This window comes from Psammomys obesus, unplaced genomic scaffold (assembly GCF_907164565.1).
Source record: "Psammomys obesus unplaced genomic scaffold, mPsaObe1.curated_primary_1811, whole genome shotgun sequence".
Taxonomy (NCBI): Eukaryota; Metazoa; Chordata; class Mammalia; order Rodentia; family Muridae; genus Psammomys; species Psammomys obesus.
The window spans coordinates 26,300,638-26,316,000 of NW_026596046.1; the positions used below are offsets into that span (position 1 = coordinate 26,300,638).

General features: G+C 37.7%; 1 protein-coding gene across 1 annotated transcript in view; it reads left to right on the plus strand.

Annotated features, from left to right (window-relative positions):
* The first annotated feature begins 1,139 nt into the window (after window positions 1–1,139).
* The window catches only part of Dlg2 (discs large MAGUK scaffold protein 2), a 1,446,492-nt gene continuing 1,432,268 nt past the window's right edge, over window positions 1,140–15,363 (plus strand). The window contains exon 1 of the mRNA XM_055623355.1: window positions 1,140–1,185. Coding sequence (XP_055479330.1) covers window positions 1,165–1,185 — 21 coding nt within the window. The 5' untranslated portion in view covers window positions 1,140–1,164. The remainder of the gene's footprint in view (window positions 1,186–15,363) is intronic.

Here is a 15,363-nt window from a genome sequence, read left to right on the forward strand (position 1 = left end):
AGCAGAGAGCAAATTAAAACAGCAGAAGCAGCATCTTGTAAGAGGAATGTGAGGACCACGGTCAGCCAGATGCTTAGTATGAACTGGGGTTTGCTCTTTCCCACAGGGAGAGGCTTTGCTAAGTTGCTTAACTTCTTTAAGCTTCATATGTCTCCCCTGTATAATCACATCATAATCTCTGTTGATATTCATTATATTCATTGTGGTTACTAATAATTATGTAATAGGTCCAGACCGACTGATGGAGACAAAGCATCTTAAAAAATCATATGTGTGGATTTTTATGACAGTTATTAACATTACAGAATGCCTGTATCCTCAAAGTGAGTATACAATAAGAGAAATATGAGGTATCTTATTAGAACCTCATTCCCTTTAGGACTAATCATTATTGCAGAGATGAAATAGAACTGTCAATTAAAGAGGGCACTTGATTCCTTCCTAAAAGGCCAATTAGAACTTCAGTTTACAGGATGAAAATATGAAGATGTTAATTAGAGATAAATTACTTAAACAGGAAGAAGAGTCTTGGAAACGGTTTAGAATGTCAGACTGCTGGTTCTTTGAGCAAACTGTCTCATTTCTCTGCACTTCTGTCTCTGATGAGGCAAGAAAGGCCCCTCTCTATAAACTCGAGAATCCACCTCTGCATTCTTGAGTTCTGTGAAACACCTGGAGAGAATCTTACCACTAGCTTCTAGTCAAGAAGGAGTTACAGATAAGTCTTTCTCTGCCTCCACTCCAAAAAGATAAGGGTACAGAGCTTGTCAAAGTTGGCTTGAAAGGAGCAGAGTCGTTTGTACTGCATCTGGAATAGGTGAGTGTTCCCGTGGCTCCTGTAGAGGCCTAGAAGGGCAGCTGCTACGTAAGCGTGGTGTCCACATCCTAGTTCCCAGAGTAACGAAGGCAAAAACAGAGGCTATTTCCCTATATCTTGGTAAGAGTTAAACATATATGTCATTTTCTGTAAGACTGCACCAAAAACCATCCTCAGAAATCTCTTCAGTACTTCTAACTATGGTAATCAGCTTAATGATTACAGTTGTGCCAATTAATGTGTGTTGATTTATGTGATACAAACAAAATAACCAGTTTTTTACTTATTTCTAGCAAAACCAAGGTAAATGCCCAGCCCAGAACTGTTCAGTGGAAGCCCCTGCATGGATGCCTGTCCACCACTGTACCGTAAGTTACTTCAAGACTGATTGCACTACAGAAGAGATATTGCTTTATTCTGGAATAACCTTCCTGTAATGAGCTGAAATATGGTCTAAAAGTCTATAGCAAAGCCAATAGTTTGATTAGAAAAAAAAAAGTCTTTTCAAATAGCAGTGTGTTATAAAAAGTCATCATGATAAGGGAGTCTGTTTATTTATTTTTGAGTCAGGAAAACTTGCAAAGTACTTTGCTAAATGAGGTATTGATGAGTTAGATTTGCATGGTCATGAAAATGAATGTATTTCCACATGTTTTTCCAAATAGCTGCATATTCAGCATTATTTGATCTTGAGATGCTTTGGAGAAGATGCTTTCACTTTATCATTGTTTTGTTGACTGCTTAATCGTGATGAGTAAATGGACTTGCAATTTCCAAGTCGTGGTGTAATAATAGACTCTGCATTTGCATGGACTTTTCTATCCCAGAGAATTATTCAAGTGTCTTTGAAATAAACAGGTACTATGTTATTATCCTTGGGTTGCAGATGGAAGACTTAACCACACAGGGAGTAAGAATAGCACATCAATCGTAGAGCTGGCAAGAGATGCCAGATACCCTACCTCTTCTTTCGTGTGCTTGTTCTATTACACTGTGCGGTGAAGTAAGCGAAAGCGAGGGACCGATTTGTATGATATTCTCTTACACATGCAGTGGCTGATAGGGATGACAGTGGCACCTCTGGGAGTTATCTTTGCTATAACTGACAGTTTCCCTGGCGTGAGATAACGTATGCGTTGGGGACAAGAAATCAGAAAGCTACTTTGGGGCATTTCTCTCAAATGACCCTCTCTGTAGTCCATCTGGAAGTGATGTGTGGAGTCTCTTAAATACCTGCAATTATTGTCAAGGTACAAGCTACTGAAAAGGGCTTGTGTCCTGCCACAGTATGACTTTTGCTGTGTTGGAAAGGCAGTGGGCCCAGGGGAGTCTACTTTTTGTTCAGGTCATGTAAAGAACAGAACTTCTTTCCTTGGGTTTGCGTGTATGTGGAAGGAGGCGAAAATGGGATCACCTTTGGTCAAGCAGTTGACAAAGCTAAATTTTGGAGGGATTCCTGCTGTGCAGAAGCAGTCTAGACTTGCCAGAGACTTAAGAATAAAAATGTCACAATTTTGTGAGCAGCTGGCCAGAGGGGAGTGTGTGCATTGGGACTCTGCTGCTGCCCATGAGAAGATGAGTTTTAATAATTACAGTTCTTCATCAATTACTCCTTTTATTGTGTCCCTAATAATATTATCTTACAATTACTAATTTACATGTCTATTTATTCAAAGAGACTACATGCTCTTCATGGTCCTTCTGTCCAAATTCCTAAGTAAATCCTCTTTCACAGGAGGGGCCTGATGACTGAGGCTCAGATTGGAATCTTTAGAATGTGGTATTTTTAGTAAGTGCTATATTTGAATGTGGGCTTTGGCAAGCTTTTTGTCATTCAGAGATTTCTTTACAAAGAGGACTAATCTTTCTTTTTTTAATTTATTTTTTATTTTTTAATATTAGTTACAGTTTGTTAACTCTGTATCCCTGCTGATTCCCACTCCCTCTTTCCCTCCCAATCCCACCCTACCACCCTCATCTCCTCCCTGTCCCTTTCCAAGTCTACTGATAGGGGAGAACCTTCTCCCCTTCCATCTGATACTGGTTTATCAGGTGTCTTCAGGATTGGCTGCAAAGTCCTCCTCTGTGGCCTAGCGAGGCTGCTTCTCCCGGGGGCAGGGGAGGAGGTCAAAGAGCCTGCCGTTGAGTTCATGTCAGAAACAAGACTAATATTTCTTTCTGGACATTTTGGGTTGGGTTTTCATTCCAAAATCAAAATAAAATACAGTTGATTTCTCTTTTGGGCTATTGGTGTGTTAGACTTGAATTGTTATTAAAATCAGCAGTATTTGATTACAGATGGATCCATTTGTACTTTTCATCTCACAGAGTCCCACAGAAAGTGCTCTTTGAGAAATTTACACTAGACAAAATTCAGTCATTCCATTCACTTATGTAAATTTCTGGTGATATAATTGTGAATTAAGTAGTTACCTTTCAATAAAGTAGTGTCTCTGTCCTATCAGACATACCATGTGTAACATCAATAAGAATTTTTTTGATCTGAAGTCCAAAGTAAAGGAACCCTGGCAATGTTGTTAGAATATGATCTTCGGGTTACTAAAACTAGTTTTCTCTTCTTCATTAGTGCTCTTAAGGAGCCAGAAGATTCCAGCTTAGGTCTTTCTATTGTAGGAGCTTAAGAAGTAAGTAGATGACTACACTTAAGACTCTTGCTATAGATCATGAACCAAGAATGCTAGTTCTTGCCTGTGGTCAGACGAAAGCCTCAGACACCAAATGTGTCTTCTGCTTTGGAACTGGGAGTGGCTGGCTTCATAAATTTTCCCTGTTATTATTTAAAGGTAATCATATCCTCTAGTGAGGATGACACCTTCTGGAGGACCAAAGCAGTGCATAAACATGTTGTTTTTCTGCAACCACAGAGAAACAGCAAGTTGTTTCTCCCTCAACCACAGAAGCAGCCTGCGGTGGTCATGCTTGGATTGCCTAAGCCTGCTGCCCACTGCTAGCTGATTTCTCTGAAAGACGCTAATACCAGTAGAGCTAAATGGAGTCTTACTTTTGAGATTCTTTCATTTGTCCTAAGGAGAGAGAAGACTGGTGAGCATTACTATTGACTCACATGAGTGTGATAACATTTCAGGAAGGGCTTTGTGAGCTTTAATCACTGGGAATCTTGGAGCTGGCCACTCTAAGGTTTTACTTATTCAGAAATCTGACTCTGTAAAGGTCCTAATAATTAATAGATAGCCATAAAGTTATCTTTCTCCTCAGAGTATTGATTTATTTGTTCATTAGGGGCTTACTTTTTAAATTTACTTTCAGTCAAAAGAAAAACACATCATTAGCAACATTTTTGAGGCTCCAACCCTGTTCATCAAAGCTGATCTAACGAAGAGTCTCAGACAGAAATTTTCAGAAAACTGAGATTTAAAATTTTATAATTGCCCATTAATTTCACTAATCTGATGCTTTGCAAAAGTTAAATGTATAAAAGAGTTACCAAAGATGAACTTGATAATGACGTATTTCACTATAGTGAAAAATATTGGTACTTAACTGTATCATTAGCTCACAAAGTTATGTAACAAAATCTGTAGGTAGGTAAAACTGTTTTGGCATTAATTTTCAGTTTGTTATTTCTGAGGAAAAAGTGAAATTTATAATTTCATGAGTTTAAGGAAATGTCTCAACTGTCTCAAATCCTCTGAGATTGAACTATGTTATAAATAAATTAATACATTCTTACATAATAAATGAATAGTCTGTTATTTTTTATGCATTTTTTGAATGCAGTTGATAGTCTTCTACATTCTTTTTCCATTGTCCTAGTGGGTTTTTTGGTGTTCTACTCAGCAATGATTATATTTAGGCTTTGTTACTTTGTGTGGAAATATGTTAGTCTCCATATGTGTGTTTGCCTCCGTTTGGCTTTAAAGCCTTATCATCTATGATAGCATTTATCATTAATTTTGTTAAGAAGTCTTTTACATTCAAATGGATTTGCAAATGTCTCTCACTAGTTACATACTGCTTTGAAGATGGCTTCTGTCACTGTCTAATCTCTGCCTAGATAGTCTATCTTTTAATTTATTATTTTTATTCTTTTTGCACTCTACACCTATGTAGTAGAAGATCTGAGATGATTCTTTCAAGTGACTTTCCTTTTACGCCAGACTATAATTTTCTGATTGGGGTAGAACCTGAAGGTTTTTTTTTTTCTTTTTTAAACCCGGATACACAGATACAATTATACTTTTAGAAAAACTAAAAATGTGTTTTCTAGTAAGGAGCATGGTGATTTATCTCTTATGTATGGATACATGAGTGTGTACAGCAGACACGAGAACTACTCTTTCTTACCCCACACTTTAACTGGTTGAATGCCCCATTAGTTTGTGTGGCCACGAGTAAGATGTCAGTAGTTATGATTCTCTGCTACTTTTAAATAGTTGAGAAAATGTCTATGTGTTCTGGGACTTAGGCAAAGACAGGCAGATTTCCAAAAGAGGAACGTGGATAGAAATTAGCTCTTGACATGTGGCAATCAAGAACTTTGAACTTAATCAATTTCAGGAAGGTTGGGTGGCATTTTAGGGCATTTCTAGACATTGCTTGGTATGGGTGTGCCCTGTACTTGAAGCTACTGAGGAATATGCTTGGTCATATCCTTGATTACCTGATTTTACCAAGATGTTACTTAGAGGCAGCTGTAATATGTGACTGGCTAAATAAAAAAAATAACTAAATATACAGGACCTGGCTAGAATAATTGCTTCTCTACACATTTCTGTTGGTTATTAGAACTACAGAAATAATGTTAAGAGAAGATTTTTTGAAAGATAGATTGAAGTTTCTTGCTATTCTGGAGCTTATCATAGATACTGCTATATCTATATTGTCTTATATTAGGCATGTTAATATCAGTAAATCTTTGGAATATTTGTTTAAATTATGTAAATGTTTGAAAACTAGAATACTGAACTCTGAGTATATCAAATTTTGGTTATTTTTTATTTATCATGTTATGAATTATAGCAGATCCTCAGATTTCTCAGTACATGACAGGAAATAACATGTGTCAGTAATACTTATACTTGATGACTCATAATATGGCAAAAGAGCTCCAGAATTTCCTCCTCCTCTCTTGCTCTCATGCCCCTGATGTCACTTAACTTTGCATTTAGCTCACATACTCAGACCATGGCACTCAGAAACGTGGCCCTCATAAAATGTTTCTGCTCTCTGGGCGTCTTCAGAGATCCCATACAGACAGAACCACTGTCTAACTTTTCTGCTGGGAAATTGGATATATGATGGCTCTGATGAATATTGCTCTTCCAAAGACTGGGCACAATTTTTATTTTTTTAGGGCACAGTTTTCACACTATGAACAGTCTCTTTATGGAATGAAAAGTTAGACCATTATCAGATGATCATAGTTTTAGGAAAATTACAGAAAATTGCAGCATACAAGACCTTAAATTGGTGGGCACTGGGACTAGAGTATATCTGGCCATATGGGCAGCAGTCATGGATTTGGAAGAGGATCTCAAGGCGAATTAGGTCAGGAAAAAGCCCAATGCACTTTAACAAATGGCAGCTCTGTGGATAGCTGTGGTGTCAATTTTGCTGCAGTCAAGGGCTGGACATCAAGAAAATACAGGGAAGATTGGATTGGATTGGTACATAGATAGTTTTACTTTTCTTCTTTCCCAGCCATTATAGCACTTTAGATTTATATTAGTTTTCTCCCTGGCTTTAAAAAACTACTGAGAACTGAAATGCTCAGATAAAATGCTTCTGTTACACTGATTTTTGAAACATTCCCAGAAAAGAAGCTCACTGGTATTACTTACAGAGAGGGGCATTAGTCCACAGGGATGATGAAAAGGCTTTCTCAGCTAACACACATAAAAACCAGAAAGAAGAATAGGAGATAAACAAGCGTATAGGGAAGTAAACAAGTCCAGAGTCATGAAGGTCTGAAGCTAAGAGGTGGAGTGGCCATCACCCCCACCCACGAGGAAAGCAAAGGCGAGCCCACCATAAAACGAAGCTCATCAAAGTGGAAGCCCAGCGCTCCAAGCTCCTCCTCCGACGTGGGTGAAAATATTTTGCTTCCAGTTCTCTCTTTACACAACTTGAGACTGGTACTTGGATCTCACAATCGCCTGTCTTCTCAAATGTTTCCCTTTGCTGTCCTACACGTAATTGTTAAGACATTTTTCTGTGTGTTTTTAGGAGTGACTCCCCAGGTGATCTCAGTCTGGGGTCTAGCTGTTACAGTGTTTAGGACAATTTGTGTACTTCTTATTATTATCTATTAATGTTCCTTTTTTTCCTTCATATTACAATGGACCATGAGGTTCACCCATTCAAAAAGCAAAATGAAGTGCCATTCTTTAGTTCATTCACAGAATTATGCAAGTTTCACCACAATGAATTTTAGAACATTTTCATGACTCTTAGGAAAATTCTACACCCTGCAATAACTCTTGCTTATCACCATTTTTGTCCCAAAACCATGAATCTACTGTTTTCCCCTCTTCCAGACAATTCCCGATTTAGATTCGGGTAATATTCAGTCTTCTGTAACTGGTGGCCTTGACTTTGGCGCATTTTCCTGTGTTATTACATGTGTTTACCCTTTATGACTTGTTTGGCGTATAATTGTTTGTTATCTGTTATGTAGCTGCTTGGTTATAATACTTCCTTTAATCCATTTACCAGTTCACAGGCACAGAATTGGTTGTACTTTTAGATATCCTGAGTAAAAACATGAATATTCTTATGTGACTTTTTATGTGGCCATCTGTTTTCAATTTTATTGAGTATTTACAAAATTATTATTCCTGGTTCATTTGGTTACTTTATGTTTAATACAATGAAGAACTTCCAAGCTGTTTTTAAAAACAGTTATATTAGTTTATAGTCTCATGAACAACATATGAGTGTTTTGTTTTCTATGTATTCTCATCAATTCTTGTTATTGCTTACCATTTTATTATAGACATAATAGGTCTAAATTTTTTTTTTTTTTTTTGCTTTGGACTTGGTTTGCATTTACCTACAAATTAACAATGTTTAGTATCTTTTAATACATTTACTGTCCATTTGCTTATTCTAGTTGCAGACATGTCTATACAAAATCCTTTCTTCATACCCAATTATTTTAAATTATTGAGTTGTAAAAATCCTCCTATGCTCTGGACACCATTCTTGAAGTTTTATGATTGTAATGTTTTATGTTCAGTTCTCTTTACTCTTTAGCCACTTATTGGTGCTGTTCTCTGAACTATGTATTTTAAAATCTTAATGAACCCTAATATGTCTTTTTGAATACATCATTTTAATGAAACCTATGTGTTATTCAAGGTCACATAGCCTTTCACTGATATTTTCTTCTCAGCATTTTATAGTGTTGGCTCTTACATATTTCTCTCTGATCAATTTGGAGTTCAGTTTTGTATATGGTACATGCAAATATCTAAATTTTGTGGTTCTTCTTGTTGAAAAACATCTATTGAGGCCCCACTGGATTGTCTATGCACCCTTTTTGAAAATATGCTAAGTATAACATCTTTATGAGCTTCATTCTGTTCTACTGAATTTATGTCTCTCCTGCTGTGTGGCATAAGCTGAGAATCATTTAGAAGTAACTATATAGTATTGAGCATCAACATTCTGATCCTCACAAGTTTTTTGTTTGCTCCAAGTCATAAAGCAAGTGAGAGAAAGATGATTTCAACAAAATCTGCTTGTCTCCATCTCCAAAACTCATATCCTTACTACAACAGTCTGCTTTTATTGATGGGTGTGCTCATTGTGTGGTCTGATTAATTTTTTAGGCATTTGTATGTAATCATCATGATTCATAGAACTTTATTCCCAACCATACTTAGGAGCACCTTTAATAATCATAGCTATCATTTTACCTAGCCATTCATATCATTTGCCATTATGTGATCCAGATTATTAGAACAATTATCAGAAATTCATAAGAACACATTAATAAAACCTGTTGTATTAGCATCTATGAAAAAGGAAGCTATCAGTGAGGAAAGAATAAGGTGCTGAAAATGAAATACAAGCTCTTCAAATATCCAGAAGTAAGGATTGGTATGTTACATCCATATCTCTTAATGTTCATAAATATTGGTCACAAGTCTACACAGGCAAAGCTCAAATTATGCACAAAGCTTTCTGAAGAAGAAATAAGAATTGCTGTTGTGTTTTCTGAGTGCATTCTCTGATAACATCCTTCATATTTAAGAAAAACTGCTCTATCTAAATGTGCATCTATCTATGCACCATCTTCAGGAAGATTAAAGCTTATAAACCCTTTAATTAATTCTGACAGACTGTATGATTCAGGCATAGACAAACTCCTAGAAAACTGAGTTCTTCTTGCATCCATGCTGCACAGCTGGGGTATGTAGAGGCATTTGAATGCAGCAACATGACTTCTTTGTCAAGGGATCACATCTAACAACCTTCTAATCTGTGTGATCCTGCAGGAATGCAGACACACTCTGGATTACAGTATGATCCGGCTAGAATACAGACACATCCTTTAGGACACACTTGAATCCCAAACAATGAAGGTAAGATTAGTTTACAGAAGGAAGCAGCCATGTTTGAAAGTGTCGTCTAATTGAGGGCAGACCAAGTGACAAATCAGAGAAAAATTTGACAGAATGAGTCAGAGATACAGTCAATTCTCACAAGAATAGGACAGAAAAGAGAAGAGAGTTTTTGCTGAGACTTTGATACTGAGTCAAATTTATATAGGCAGCATACAGAGAGAACAAGCTAGATACAGGTGAAGACAGAATGAACCAGAGAACGAGAAAGAAGGGGCCAGAAGAATTAAAACATATTGCCAGAATTCGTTTGAGGCCAGGCAGAGAGCAATTTAGCCAGTTTGAATCAGTCAGCTTGTTGTGGAGTTTGGGCCAGAATAGCTGAGTTGAACCAGCCAGTGAGAGTTCAGAAAGAGCTAGAAAGGCCTGGGAACAGCCCTCATCTTATATCCTCATCTGAGGAAATAGAAACAACATTTACAGGGGTGCTGGACTGAATTTGTGCCTTAGGCAGCAGTGATGGTGGGGGACAGGCAGATGGTGTTGGAGTAGGGACCTCGATGGTGTGTGTAAGGTTAGCTTTGAGTTGAAACTGTCACTTACGATTAGCAATGTACTGATATGTGTTGGCATTACAGAGGACTGATGGTGGAGCTTAATGTTTGCCCAGCTGCGCCTTTTGCCCATTACTAAACAAGAGTGTGTTGATGTAAGGAAAAATTTTGAACTCAAACAAGACTGTTGAAGTCTTTCAATAGCTTTATGTCTTGGTGCAAATGTATCACAGTCTGTCTTCCTTTCCACTTTAACAATAACTTTAACAATTACAATAACACTGTTGGTGTTCTGTTCAGGAAGTTGTCTCCTGTGCCAATGAGTTCAAGGCTCTTCCCCACTTTTTCTTCTAACAGGTTTAATGTTTCTGGTTTTATGTTGAGGTCTTTGATCCACTTGGACTTTAGTTCAGTGCAGGGTGATAAACAAGAATCTATTTGCATTTTTCTACATGTAGACATCCAGTTAGACCAGCACCGTTTGTTGAAGATGCTGTCTTTTTTCCATTGTATGGTTTTGACTTTGTCAAAAATCAAGTATCTGTAGGTGTGTGGGTTTATTTCTGGGTCTTCTATTTGATTCCATTTATCCACTGTTCTGCTTCTATGCAAGTACCGTGCAGTTTTTATTACTATTGCTCTGTAGTACAGTTTGATATCAGGGATTGGAGATACTTCCAAATGATCTGTTGTTGTACAGGATTGCTTTCGAAATTCTGTGTTTTTTTTTTTTTTTGTTGTTTTTGTTTTTGTTTTTCCATATGAAGTTGAGAATTGTTCTTTCAAGGTCTATAAAGAATTGTGTTGGTATTTTGATGGGAATTACATTGAGTCTGTAGATTGCTTTTGGCAGGATGGCCATTTTCACTATGTTAATCCTACCAATCCATGAGCACAGGAGATCTTTCCATCTTCTGATATCTTCTTCAATTTCTTTCTTCAGAGACTGGAAGTTTTTTTTTTTGAACAGGTATTTCACTTGCTTGGTTAGTGTCACACAATAGAATACTACTCAGCAATTAAATACAAGGGAATCATTAAATTTGCTGGCAAATGGTGAGAACTAGAAAGATCATCCTGAGTGAGGTATCCCAGAAGCAGAAAGATACACAGGGTATATACTCACATTTAGGTGGATATTAGACATATAATATAGGATAAATATACTAAAATCTGTACACCTAAAGAAGCTAAGCAAGAAGGAGGACCCTGGGTAAGATGACCAATCCTCTTTCACAAAGGCAAAGGGGACAGACATCGGAAGAGGGAGAAAAAAGGACAGGAGTTTACTACAGAGGGCTTTTGAAAGACTCTACCCAACAAACTATCAAAGCAGATGGTGAGACTCATAGCCAACCTTTGGGCAGAGTGCAGGGAATCTTATGAAAGAATGGGGGGGGGGGATTGAAAGACCTGGAGGGCACAGGAGCTCTACAAGGAGAGCAACAGAACCAAAAATCTGGGAATAGGGGTCTTTTCAGAGATTGCTACTCCAACCAATGACCATGCATGGAGGTAACCTAGAACCCCTGCACAGATGTAGCCCATAGCAGCTCTTTCTCTAAGTGGGTTTCCTAGTAATTGGAACAGGGACTGTTTCTGACATGAACTCATGGGCTGGCTCTTTGATCACCTTGCCCTGAGGGTGGAGCAGTCTTACCAGGCCACAGAGCAAGACAATGCAACCACTCCTGATTAGACCTGATAGGCTAGGGTCAGAGGGAAGGGGAAGAGGACTTCCCATATAAGTGGACTTTGGGAGGGTCATGGGAGGAGGTGAGGGAGAGTGATATTGGGAGGGAATGAAGGAGGGAGCTACAGCTGGGATACAAAGTGAATAAACTGTAACTTATAAAAAATAAATAAATTAAAAAACCAAATAACTGTAGCAATTAACACACACTTAATTTTTAAGAATTTTATTTGTAAATTAGAGATAACATATGAATGCATCTAACTCAGTTCCTGGTGAATACACACTACAGATTATTATTATTATTATTTTACTGTGGTAAATTTATCTTACCAGCAAAAAAGATATGGCATGGTGGCTATTGTTTAAGTTCTGCCGACTCTCAAAGATACCTGAAGCAATGATATATGATGAATTAATCTGTTCTCAGTTTATGTCAGAGAGTCTAGGATGTAAATGAAAATACAAAGTTTGAAAATGTAAAGGGATTAACTTATGAATTGCATAATTATTTTTCCTCATACTGATTTATTTTACGACTTTCATAACAATGAAAGTCTCTTCTGAATGAAGAACCATTGTTGTATTTGTGTTGGCAACTTAAATTTCAGAGAACTGACTTGGAAGAATGAGTTTCACTTCCTTTTGTTGAAGGAACCTAAGAAACATGATTGGTTTGGACATGGAGTACACAGCACAATATGACATGATGGGGACATTGTTATGGATGTACAGTTCATCTGTGTCTTAACAATACTCCACGTGCCTCTCTCTAGATGTCATCTGCTTTCTCATTTGGTAGTGTTAGATCTCCATGGAAAAAACACAGACGCATAGAGTTTTTGATTTGCATGTTGATGACGATACACAGACCAGCTGTACATGAATGACAATTCTTCCAATGAATTCTTCCACTGAAAGCTGAAATTGTAAAACTATAGGATATAGAAAAGAGAATATGCTCCTGGTAGTACTGCTCACATACTCTTAGGAAGAACACACCTCTGGGATGTTGTTGTACCTCGCTTATAAATTTGGAAAAAGTTAAAGCCAGGTAACGCTGAACATCTGAACTGGACAAAAACTGCCTAGAGTTTCTTATCTGACTTCCTTGGGTCTGCTTTCTCTTCTGACTGCCTGTGCTGTCTTTTGAATTGTTTTCCAAACAATCCACTCGACTCATTAGATTTAGCCTCAGGTATTCTAGATAGGTGAAGCTATTCCAGGAAGCCAGGTGGAACAACCTGCAATTTGCTACTCTACCAGTGCAGAGCAGGAGACAACGCCAAACCTCTTGAAGCAGCCTTCAGCTACCCTCAGCCTCAGTGGAATTGTATTAAATATTTGGACAAACTCTGGCCTGCAGTAAACTTGTAATGGTGCTTGATGTTGAAATGGAACATTAATTACTGCAGTTTCTTCAAGGAAGTCCTGTTTAGCAGCAGGTGATGAGGTCCTGTGCTTGCTTTGTTAAAAAAAAAAAAAAAAAAAAAAAAAAAAAAAAGCTCTTCAAGGCTCAACTGATGGAGTGAGTCTCTGCCTCTGCCAACAAAAAGTACAACAAATGCACCTCATAAAAAACCTTGCAGCCAGTCCTGAAGATACCTCATAAACCAGGATCAGATGAAAGGGGAGGAGGTCCTCCCCTGTCAGTGGACTTGGAAAGGGGTAATGAGGAGATGAGGGAGGTAGGGTAGGATCGGGAGGGAAAGAGGGAGCGGGATACAGCAGGGATATAAAGTTAACAAACTGTAACTAATATTAAAAAATAAAGAAAAACAAAGTTAATCTGAAATTTGAGCTAATGAGAAACAAACAAACAAAAAAAACCTCAGATTATATGGACATGTTCTGGTCTTGTAACAGCTACTTCTCCACTGTGACCATAAAGAAAACTATATATAAGTATTTGAATACCTTTGCTTGCTGAGCCATCTATATTCAAACACCTCTGAACAAACACCTAATTACAATGTTAATGCTCTTTGTACCTGGATTGGATGAACCTCTCAACATATGGGAAGTAAATATGCTAATTGATTTTGATGGCTATTTTAAATTGCATTTTGATGAAGTAAATATTTTGCATAATTTAATATCCATGCCTTAATTAAATCTATACTATAAATGCACTTTCTTAAAAGATGCTCACAGAACTAGTTTGCTTCTGCAAGGAATTTGGTCACACACCGTTGTTCTTTAGGTAGTGTCAGCATTTTCATTAAAAGCCATACTCTATTTATAGTCTGGAAGCAAAATGCACTTTGGGCTAAAACTTCACCCAAAAATATTTGTCCAAAAGCAGTTTTGTAAAGTACACATAGACGGAAGCTTTATGACTATGTGAAATATTGAGGTTTATAAGGAAACCTGTGAGAAAGTGACAAGAGAATCTCAGTTTTTCCTGCCCCTGTGCACAGTATCTGGGGTGGGAGCTGAGCTATGAAGGGAATAGTTTTTTGTCACTTAGCCAAAAAGTCAGAGTTGTTAGATTTCACTTCTCTTTATTCTATTTGATACATACCATAAGCAGCATGGATTTTGTGGTCACATAGACTGAGGATATAATCCCATCTCTACTGCTTTGGGGGGACTTTTTAGGCCTTTTAGGTCAGCAGGACGGGTTCAATGAAATGATGCAAGTCTGATTCTAATATGATGGTAATTTCTTATATGATATTAAGGGCTGTTTGATTCTGTATAGTTTGCCTTTGTTAGTGACAATCCTTATTCTTATTCTTTTCTTTTTTTTTTTTTTTACAGAATAAATCTGGTGCAATTTATTTCCTTGGTGATAATATGTCTATAGGGTGTTTTGCCAGTATTTGCTGGTAAGAAAATACAACACTAAAAATATCTTTACCTATATCTAAGAAGATAAAGTGGAGTCTTTGAATTGGAGCACTGTATTCACTCATCACTAACAGATTTTCTCTTTCTTTCTTTCTTTCTTTCTTTCTTTCTTTCTTCCTTTCTTTCTTTCTTTCTCCCTTCCTTCCTTCCTTCCTTCCTTCCTTCCTTCCTTCCTTCCTTCCTTCCTTCCTTCCTTCTTTCTTTCTTTCTCTGTTACTTTTTATTAACTCTGTATCCCAGCTGTATCCCACTCCCTACCAACAGATTTTTATTGTAAATATTTTAATTACTTCGGATGAAGGGATGAGATGAGAGCCACACTCAAGATTTATGAATATCTGGCTGGGGCTGAACCCAGAGCATTTCTATTTAACTTTGCCTAGGCCTAAGCCTGAAAGCTTCTAGCTTCCTAACAATCTAATCTAATCTTCAAGCCTGGACCTTGGAGGCTTCAGCTTCCAGCCTCTGTCTGCTAACCTAGGACTAGAACATTTTCAGCCTCCGAGGTTTACTGCTGAAAAATCTCACTCTTTCTGAAATCCACCTGGCTGATTCACTTAGCAATTCTGGATTAAAATTCCTCTCCAAGCTTACTGATTCAAACTGGCTTCTCTCAGCTTCTCACTGAATTGTTCTGCTTGGAAAAAAAAAAAACTGCCTCATGGAGATAACCTAGAACCCCTGGGCAGATGTAATCCATGGCAGTTTAGTGTCTAAGTGGGACTGCCTCCAACACAATCTGATTGGCATGCTCTTTGATTACCTCCCCCTGAGGGGAGAGCAGTCTTACCAGGCCACAGAAAATGACAATGCAGCCTCTCCAGATGTGATCTGATAGACTAAGATCAGAAGGAAGGAGAGGAAGACCTCCCCTATCAGTGGACTTGGGGAGGGGCA